Source organism: Priapulus caudatus, unplaced genomic scaffold (genome assembly GCF_000485595.1).
Source record: "Priapulus caudatus unplaced genomic scaffold, Priapulus_caudatus-5.0.1 Scaffold339, whole genome shotgun sequence".
NCBI classification, from domain to species: domain Eukaryota; kingdom Metazoa; phylum Priapulida; class Priapulimorpha; order Priapulimorphida; family Priapulidae; genus Priapulus; species Priapulus caudatus.
This window is the reverse complement of record NW_014577400.1, coordinates 241,155-251,373: the sequence shown is the minus strand read 5'-3', so window position 1 is coordinate 251,373 and position 10,219 is coordinate 241,155. Positions and strand designations below refer to the sequence as shown.

Below are 10,219 nucleotides of genomic sequence, written 5' to 3'. Positions count from 1 at the left end.
GGTTAGACCCCCTCCCCCTGGTACAAATCCTGTACACGCCCCTGCCGAGCAAATTGCCAACATTGAAAAACGAACCCCCCCCCCCAATATAAAGCTGGCTACGGGCCTGCTGCGGCAACTGTACACGGGCTATAGTACTATACTCAGCAATACTCTAATAACAAAATAAACAAGTTTGACAATCCAAAGGCAAAGGTTATGAAAGATAACCGTTTTACTGCGTAATCAATCAATGATCAATAGATCATGATGTAATCTGATAATGACTAGATTCATGAATATGATTATCGTGGGTACTGCCAGGGTAGATACAATTTCACAATATTGTAACCCAATACAAGAGTAGTATATCTAGTGGGAAAATTGAGGGCAAAAAGATGGCTCGATATTGAAAACATGCGGCAACAAGAGCAATCGGAGATAGCAAACCTCCGCCACAGCGTAACAGTCCCCCATTTTGCTGGTACATCAAAATTCCCAATATCGTTGTTCTACGACTATTGTTCTCTCTATAACTATAGTTGTTTGACTCTGCATTGACAGCATGCACGGCACATATATCTATATATAGCTATCGATCGAGAGAGAGAAAGCGAAACGAAGCGAAGCGGTTAGAGAGTAAACAGCTACACTACCATCAATGATGAGAAATCCTTCAAAAAATTCATGGACCCATTTCTGCACAGATCCGGATCGCCACCAAAATCTCATCGATTGGTTGTTGGCCCAAGACCAACTCATCCAAAAAATTTCATCAAAATCCGTCCGTAACATTTTGAGATATCCTGTTGACCGACAAACCAACAAACCAACCAACAAACTAACAGGGGCGAAAACAACCTTCTTGGCGGAGGTAAAAAGATGGCTCGACGGTAAAAACATGGGACAAAAACATGACAAGTGAAAAATTAGAGGACAAATGCCACCCTTTCTGTGTCATTTTTGTTTTTCTGTTTACAGGCTGTAAAGGCAAAAATTCTTAATTAACGATATTAACAACATAGCTGTAGTACATAGACCCAGACTGGATGACCGTATGGTCTTTTCGTCATCCCTTCACTGTATTGCTCATTTATTTTTGTTAAAATCCCTGTAATTACTAATGTTGAAAGCGATAAATAAAACTGTTATGTCTTATCTTATCTTACAGTGCAAAGTTGAGAGCAGAGAAGCTGCGTGCGTACTGGAACAAGCTGTGCGACGATGAGAGAAAGAGTCGCGCCTACAACGAGCAGCTGCTGCGGGATTTCGACCGAGTCGAGTCCGAGCTAAACGTGCTTGCCGCGCGAACCGACCGTCTACGTCTGCTGAAGGTACGGGTCAAAGGTCACGCGCGGAAGCATCAAAGGTCGGGCATCAAAGGTCGCGCACGGGCGTCAAAGGTCACGCGCGGGCGTTATAGGTTGCGCGCGGACATCAAAGGTGGAAGCATCAAAGGTCGTGGCGCGGCGTCAAAGGTCGCGCGGGTGCAAAGATTGCGTGCGGGCATCAAAGGTTGTGCGCAAACGTCAAAGGTCGCATGTGGATGCATATTTATGTATTAAAATTTATTTGATTATTAAATATTTATTGAATGTAATTCAAATACAAAGTACATGTACTGAAGACAGTTTTCGTGGTCATGGAGAAAAAGTCTTAATAGTGTTAAATATAAATTGTAAGGTGCATCACAGCGATCTGAATCTACAATATTGGTGAAAGAGAGAGAGAGAGCGAGAGAATCGATTGGGTACTACCATTGTTTTGTTTATTAATGTATAACATTATATCAGGAGTAGATAATAGTAGGTAATAATTCTATTATCTACTCCTGATTATATAGATGTGACACTCGCGATATCAATCAGAACTCTATGTCATGTGAAATAATTATCTCATTTACAGAAGCAGTATGAGGAACAGTTGGAATGCTTGTATCCAAAGTGGATAGAGAAATTGAAGGCTTACTACGAGCAACAAACAGCTGTGAGCAAACATCTATATATATAGTATTATACATATATATATATATATATATTTTACATGATTTATAAGTAATCATCAAATGAGGAACTGTTTAATAATTAAAGTAACAAATAGACATTTATGAATGTTATTTCGACAATGTTCTATGCTGGGTGATAATAATAGTCAAACTCAAAGACATCCATATTTGTATAGCATGAAAATGAATCTGCTAAGAATGACGCTGCTAAATCAACAACTTGTGTTTTCTCAGCACGACGAGCGACCGGCAGAGCCTGCGATCCCACGCGGTATGTTCGCGCCGCCCGCTGCCGCCTTCGGAGCGGACATGAACAACGCGAGCCTCGCCTTCTCCACCCTGCACTCCAGCGACCTGAACACTCACTTCGAGTCCCCGCCGCCGGGTGCGTCCGCGCGCAGCCACGCCGCCTCCGTCCATCCGCACCGCATCTCGCCCGCTAGTCTCGACACGTCGTCGTCGTACGCGTCGGAATCGAGAGCCACACAGACGGCCCGCGAAGCTGCTGCCACTGCGTGGGGACCGCTTGCCGCTGCTGCTGCACCGCCATTCTCCTTCTCTCCAGCGGCAGGGACGGCGATGCACCCACCGCCCTTCCCCTTCTCTCCTCCGGCGGCGGCGGGAGCGGGGTTTCCTCCGCCCTGCATCGTCGTGTACCCGTACGGCGTGGCGGCGTCTGCGGGGTTCTCCCCCGACGCGCCGCCCTCCTCCCTCGATCGCGCGCCTCCCTCCGACCCCGGACGTCCGCGCGCCGTCTCCATCGACGAGGAGAGTCCGCCGCGGCGACGGAGGCCAGGCGGAGCGGCGGTGGCGGGGGGTCCCGTCGACAGCAGCACTCCGCTGAGGTCGCGAGAGGTCGTACGGCGACGCAGCGAGGTCGACGCAGAGCCGGGCGGACGCGCTGCAATGACAGCAGCGGTGCGGCGGGAGAGTGCGGCAGAGACAGCGGTGCGGCGGGAGAGTGCGGCGGCGGCAGTGCGGCGAGAGAGCGCAGGGGCGGCAGCGTGGAGAGAGAGCGCAGGGGCGGCGGTTCGGAGGGAGAGCGCGGGGGCGGGGGCGGCGCGAGGGGAGAGTGCGGCAGCAGCAGCAGCCGCAGCGGTCTCCCACCTCGCGTCCGACATGAGCCTCTCTAACAGCAACCTGACGACGGTGTCCGACGCGACCTTCACGTCGACCCCCAGCATCACCGAGCGGCTGTCCGAAATCCTCGGACTGATCGTCGCCGGTGTGGCGCCCTCTGGCGGCGCTCCCGACCTCCCCACGCGCCCGTCCGATGCACCAGACGGTAGATTTGATCCTCAGGAAGGGGAATCTCGTTCGGGGATCCGCAGAGCCGACGGGAGTGGCGGGGGCGGGTCATCGCAGAAGCCTCCGCGTCCGCCGCTGCCGAACGCAACGGTGGCGCCACCGCGAGGCGCGGCCGATCGCTCGCGAGATTCCCTAGAATCGGTCGACGACGGAATTCGACGCATGATCATGGACGAGGCAGCGAGATGCCCCGATCACCACGCTAATGCGGGGCGTGACAGTGCGACGCCACCTCTCCCCTCATTGCCGCGCGAGGAGCCGGGGAGAGGCAGTCTCCCTCTCTCCTCCACGGGGAAGTGCGCGAGTCCTGCGTCTTCTTCCGGGGCCGGTTCGCAGGAGAGCACGCCGCGACGACGTAAGACAGCGCCCCCTGGTCGGCCGCCGCCCCCCGCGCTCCTGTCTCCCACCCGCGCGTCCTCGAACAACGACCCCCGGCCTCCCCGGTCGGAGGTCGGCCTCTCCAAAGAAGCCAGTCAGCGCGCAATCAGAGCTCAGAGTCCTCTGTCAGAAGTCAGCATCCCCACACACAGCACAGAGCCACAGAGGAATAAAGGAGGAGGAAGAGGAGGAGGAGGAGTGGTACAGAGGAAGCCATCCCGTCCGCCGCCACCGCGGGGAAGCAGCGTGGGAGAGAGGAGCTCTGACGGCGACGGCGAGAGGGGTGCGCGTCCCGACGTCGCGCAGGCTGCGCAGGGCGTCGACAAGCGAGCATCTTCCTCCGTCGGAGAACGTCCGCGGAGCGAGGAGGCGGAGGAGGGTCTGGCGGCGAGAGAGCTTCCCCTTCTCGGACGAGAGACGGAGGAACCCGTCGTAGATGCTTCCTTCGGGGACGACGGCGTCAGTTCCGAGGACTCACGGCCTCCCGTTCCTACTCCGCGCAGGAAGAAACTGAAGCACGCGGGATCGACGGACCTCTCTCCCATCGTGGATCCTCCTGCGAGAGGAGGCGAGGAAGGAAGCCAGAGCGGCATCGTGACGCGCAGCCGAGTGATTTCCTCTTCGTCCGAGGAAGAGAAGGTCGTCGATAAACCGGCAGATCACGAGTCGAAAGGCGACTCTCAAAAGGTCTTCTCGGAGCACGAGCCACGATCGTCGCTTTCAGATGAGCTGTACGACAGTCCGGAAAGGTACGCATATATACAGCGGAACCTCGTTATAATGCAATAAACAGGGTTCCAAGAACTCGGATCGCGTAATATGCGGGGTCTTGGTATGGCGGGTTTTTTCCTGTTAGTCGAGTATACTGGTCTGTTTGTGAATAAAATTATGCTGTTCATGCTGCTCCGACCAAGTGAATAAAATAAAACCTAAAATATCAAATGCGTATAAAATCATGTAAAAATAACGAGGGAAAAGAGGGGATGAAACCATGTGATCGCATCAGGAGTGTATAATAGAGATCTATATTATACACTCCTGATCGCATTACATCCAAATTCACATTACTGCAGTACTTGTAATATCGCGGATCTACCGTATATCGTTTCGTGACTACACACGCGAACCGAATAACTTGACTGTCAATCATCATGGGAGACATTGAAGGTTATATGCTATGACGTGAGTAATGGTATAGCATGTAATGGTAAATATAAATAGAATATGTATTGGTATGTGAAATGTAATGGTATGTAATGTAATTGTAATAGCACGTGATGCATTAATGTTGAACATGTATTGCTGGTGCTCTCAGCCTCTCAGGTAACAGGGCTTCCTTACCCCCACTCGCTATAAACTCTCACGTTGCAGCATCTTGATCGAAGAAGAGCAACAACTGGCAGCCGTCGACGAAACGATAGAGTGGCAGGAGAAGGAATCAACAGCGGATGCTGAGTGGCAGGAGAAGGAATCAACAGCGGATGCTGAGTGGCAGGAGAAGGAATCGGCAGCGGAGGATGGTGAAGCCTACGTATCGTCTTGGGACGATTACTTTGCTTTGCTTCAGTACATCCAGGAGGAGCTAATGTCGACGGACCTGGACCACGGGACCGTGTACAGAGGAAGGAACCCGACCCACGCCGACGTTACATCACTGCTCGCGTACGTACCATTCCATCCTCGCGTGTGTGAATATCTGCACGAAACATGTTAGCGCAGTTGGTTTCTGTAGATTTAGGAGGATGCTTGAGTGAACTGGCTTGTTGTTTTGGTGATTTTTGTGTACACGTATGCCGTCTCTGTGGCCACAGTAAACATCGATAATCCTAAGTATCGCATAATGTATGACACAGAGATTAAATGTATTATTGTAAAAGTCCGTATTTGAATTGCTCAGTTAACATTAACCATGCGTAAAGCTGGGTTTACATTATGGAAAAGTCGACCAGTTGATACAAACTTTTCAACGTTCTATCAACCGTTCTATCAGAGGTTCAAAGTTTTTACATTTATCGACCGCGAGTCGGCAAACGTTTCAACATTTGACCCGCAGTGTGCGCGCAAGGCGACGCGGATACTCATTTTTTCATGTATTAATTTGCGCCAGTGTGGCGCCGATATCAAAAACGTGCTCTCACCCTGGGTAGAGGGACACACCTCCTGATTGCTATTATCGGAGTGGCAAAAACTTGATCAAGTCGCTGGCTAAAAGTTGAGAAAATAGAACATGTTCAATTTTCTCAACTAGTTGCTATCAGCTTGTCGAGCACTCAAATTTTACAATAACACTGCTGTCTTACGGTCGATCAGTTAAAAAGTTTACCAACTTGTCAATCAAAAGAAAGTTGATAGTGTAAACCCAGCTAACTCTGCTGAATGTATCTCTCAAGTCCGTATTTGAGTTTCTCGGTTAACGTTGACGGCACTCTAACAGGGTGAATCGTGCTTCTCGTGTTCGTAGATGGCTGGATACGCGGCAGGGGGAAGCCATCGACGTGACGCTCTCCAGCATGGTGGCAGAAGCCAGCTTGCCTTTCCTCGTCCGCTCGCTAGAGGGCCGCTGTCTTCTCCCCGAGAGAATGTTCGAAGCCGACATCGAACTATTCACGGAACTCGACGTGAGGTGAGTGAGCCTGACACAACTGTGGCTAATCGTCGCCGTAGCACCCTCGAATGGGAAAAGAAAAAGGAATTAGACCTTGGATCCTTGAATGAAAAGGAATCGGACAATACAAATTTGCGACGAATAAATCGGTTGCGTTCATTTTCTGCGTGTTTTATGATGAGGCCATGTAAAGAGAACGTTTGAATGTCAGTAGATTGGTGCGGTGGATGTTGAATAACTTGTGTGAATGGGTTGGCAAGCAAGCCGGCAGGCAGGCAGGCGGGTGGGCAGGCAGGCAGGCCGGCAGGCAGGCTGGCAGGCAGGCCGGCAGGCAGGCCGGCAGGCAGGCAAGCATTTAGGCAAGTTGGCACGCAAATAGGCAGCGATTCAGGTAGACGGATGTGTCCGGCTATAGGTAGCGTAACAGGTTGGTAGCTAACATCAATGACAGTTCAGGCAGCACAGGTTAGACTGCAGGAGGCTCTCAGGTGATACCTGCTATAAGGCTGCAGAAGAGGCATCCTATGCAGATCGCTTCCCTGTCTGCGATCAGGAGATGACGTCGCGCATTCGTTTGCAGGGCGTACGTGGACGCGGCGGACCTCGGCGTCTGGGACCGCCTCTACTCGCACTTCCTGCAGCTGCTCAAGTGTGGAGCGATGGAGCCGCATGAGATAGCCTGCGTGTTCGCCGGGAGCCTGATCGACGAGGACTCGCCGAGCGCAGACAAGGTACGTAGCGATGTGAACGTGCCTTAATGCGTCCCCGAAACCAGAGGTTAATCATGATAAATATATAACTAGAAACGGGCAGTTGTCGACAACTGCCCATCCACTAACAGCGGTATCGCCGTAATATTCTGCTGCAAGCGGAATACGTCATGGAACATCACGGTCAGCACCGTACGCCAGAGAAACCTCAGCCAGCTTGCAAGGTACTGCAGTCCTGGACACACTCACTGCGAGCCATTCAGCGGGGGAACCCGGCCATGAGTTCACTTTAATAAGAACAATTTCACAGCAACGGCAATCTAAAATGATTCATTAGCTGCCGTAGCTGACCGCGCGGTGGAGCGCGCGGGGAAACAGAAAAAAATGCCGGCGATCATGAATACTCTCATTCGATAATTATAATTCCTGACTTTATGCATAATTTATTGATTATAATTGTAATAATATATAGCGCTGTAATTAAATTACTTGTATTTACGAAGTCGCCGTACAAGTCACCCTTTTTGTAGTGCAAATTCATAAAAAAATCAAGGCGGTGCGAGCTTAATACACGAATGCCGACTTATCGCACAGTAAATACGGTAATCATGATGTTATGTATTCTTATAATCTATCATGCGTTCTAATGTGTTTGGAGACGCCTGTAGCCGATAAACTAGGATTGCCGTGACTATACCGATCTGATGCGCAACGTACTCTGGGCCATCATTTGTAGGCATCAACATATTCTGCAATGTCATCTCCGATCGTCATTCGTCGTCGGCTGTGCCATGAGCCCCACCTGTTCTCGATTGCTCCTCGTTCTGTCTTGATCGTGAACGGCGTATACGTCCTGCCCAGCATGCTCTGGATAGCGCACGAGGTTTCTGAATATCACAGTAAAACTTGATATATATAATACTACGGCGTAATTCAGTCGCAGTATTCATGCCTCGTAGTATTGTAAGTCACAAATAGCTTATACAATACATATTTAATGCAATACGGTTACAATTACAATACAAAATACAATTAATACATTACAACCATACAATAGCGGTACAATATAAGTATGCTCAAGACAAAAACCCTTCCTAACTACCAACATACGCAAGGTCTCAATACACAGGATATGAAAACACACGAAAAATGAATACACCCACGATAAAAACAGTCGCAGCTCTTTCGCGTGTGCCCGAATCATTTTCGCGACGCGCGAATTCGTTTCAACGAGCGTATTTTGCGCTGCACGTCACTCACTGCTCCAGCGGAGTGTCTTGTCAACGAGCTGAGCGGGGGCTACTGTCGAAAAGCTGTCCTCCCTGCTCTGCCATCATCCTCACTCCTCCTCGCTCCTCTCCATCCAGTTCTCCACGCATTCTTGCCCTCTTCATTGGCACCCGTGTCGGCACCTCGTGCGTGGGCGGCTGAACCTATTCCCTGCCACGGCCCGCCTGAGATAAAGCGATCGACGGTGCGTAAGAAAAGCACAAATAGCAGAAACTTCGGCCACCTCAACAACACCATGTAGATATATATGAATATATAAATGATATATATAAATATATAAATAGAATATATATATAAAAATTATAATATAATATATATAATATAATATATAAGGTATCTGCTACCAGATCACGCACCCACAGTGCAGTGCTAATCGATCGGAATTACTTTACAGCAGCGAGTAATTAATGCAGATAATTAATGTAATTAAGTGGTAGATCTCATAGAGATTTTGTGTTGCTATCATTTCACACAACAGACATAGCTTCCCCAAGAACAGCGGGAAAAACCGCGCTGGAAATAGCGCTGGTAAATGAACTGAGATCGTTGGTTCAGCGGAGATGCTATCGTGATGTACGGGGCGCCGCGCGTAAATTGTAGACGGCACCGGCCGATGAATGCTAGATGGGCGCCGCCTCGGCAAATGTAGAGGGCGCCGCCAGTGAATGTAGGAGGGCGGCCGCCCTAATGTAGAGGGTTCGCTCGTGCCGAAGCGTAGATGGGTCGGCCCGCCGCACGGCATCTCACCGGTCTCAGCTGACAGCTCTTCCAGTCGCTCGCGCGACGGGGCTCTTGTTCTCGAGCAGTCGCCGGCGCGACGGCAGCGTCACTGGACGGGGGGACGACTCTGTCATCTCCTCTTCCACATGCGCGCTCAAACAGCTCGCCGTCCAGCGAAGGACAAACCGCCTGCAGCGAAAAATACTCAGTCTACAGACTACACAATACTCCCTCCAGCTAGCAAAACCGCACTGCACGGAAAATTCTCGGCTAAGCATGATAACAACGCTCCCTCCTGGGCCCGGTGCCGAGCCAGAGCAAGCCGCGCTGCAGTGAAATAATCGGTCTACAGATAACATGCTCCCTCCAGCAACACAACCGCCTGCGGTAGAGCAGCGAAATACTAGAAAACTTCAGCAAAAACTCAGCTACGGGGTCATGGCGGCGGGTGTTATAGGGGATGGCCGACGCAGCGTGGCGCAGTCGAAAACAGTTTGTTATAAATTCATACCGTTGAATGTTATTTTAGATACGCGTAGTTGAAATAATGTCAGATTCACTGAAAAATTCGCATAGTTGACTCGGTCATATCTTCCTCACTGCGCCTCAAAGCTTCTCCAGCAACACAACCGCCTGCAGCGAAATACTCGGCTACAGATAACAATGGCGATGGCAAGGGCGATCGTCGATGCAGCATAGCACAGTCAAAAATGTGTCAGTTAAAGATTCACGCGGTTTAATGATGCTTTTATGTTTAGGACAGTCTGCGTCTTTAAATGTTATTTTAAATTCACATCGTAATTTACGAATCAGCGTCTTTAAATGTTATATTTAAATTCACATCGTTGAATGTTATATTTAAATTCACATCGTTGAATGTTATATTTAAATTCACATTGTTGAGTGTTATTTTTAATTTGCATAGTGAATATTATTTTAGAATCGCCTAGTTGAAACAACACGATTCGCGCAAAATTTGCACGGTCGAATTACTGCATATACAGGCAATTTGTACGTAAATTGTCAATATGCAAAATGTTTTTTTTAACCACATCATTACATTATGCAATACGTTACGGCATGCATTAAGGCAAGATGAAATTGGCACGTACTTTGCCTGTGCAATCATATCATTATTATATGTATTATATCATTACATTATTATTATATTATCAGGAGTAAGATAATATAGGATCTATATTATCTTACTCCTGATATTATTTA

At 49.4% G+C, this 10,219-nt stretch overlaps 1 protein-coding gene across 1 annotated transcript in view; it reads left to right on the top strand.

The window, feature by feature from the left end:
- Nucleotides 1–10,219, top strand: part of LOC106809236 — a 13,705-nt gene that overhangs the window by 444 nt on the left and 3,042 nt on the right. Inside the window, exons 2-8 of the mRNA XM_014812240.1 lie at nucleotides 1,151–1,313; nucleotides 1,885–1,965; nucleotides 2,219–4,419; nucleotides 5,042–5,332; nucleotides 6,132–6,293; nucleotides 6,856–7,006; nucleotides 7,722–7,884. Coding sequence (XP_014667726.1) covers nucleotides 1,151–1,313; nucleotides 1,885–1,965; nucleotides 2,219–4,419; nucleotides 5,042–5,332; nucleotides 6,132–6,293; nucleotides 6,856–7,006; nucleotides 7,722–7,884 — 3,212 coding nt within the window. The remainder of the gene's footprint in view (nucleotides 1–1,150; nucleotides 1,314–1,884; nucleotides 1,966–2,218; nucleotides 4,420–5,041; nucleotides 5,333–6,131; nucleotides 6,294–6,855; nucleotides 7,007–7,721; nucleotides 7,885–10,219) is intronic.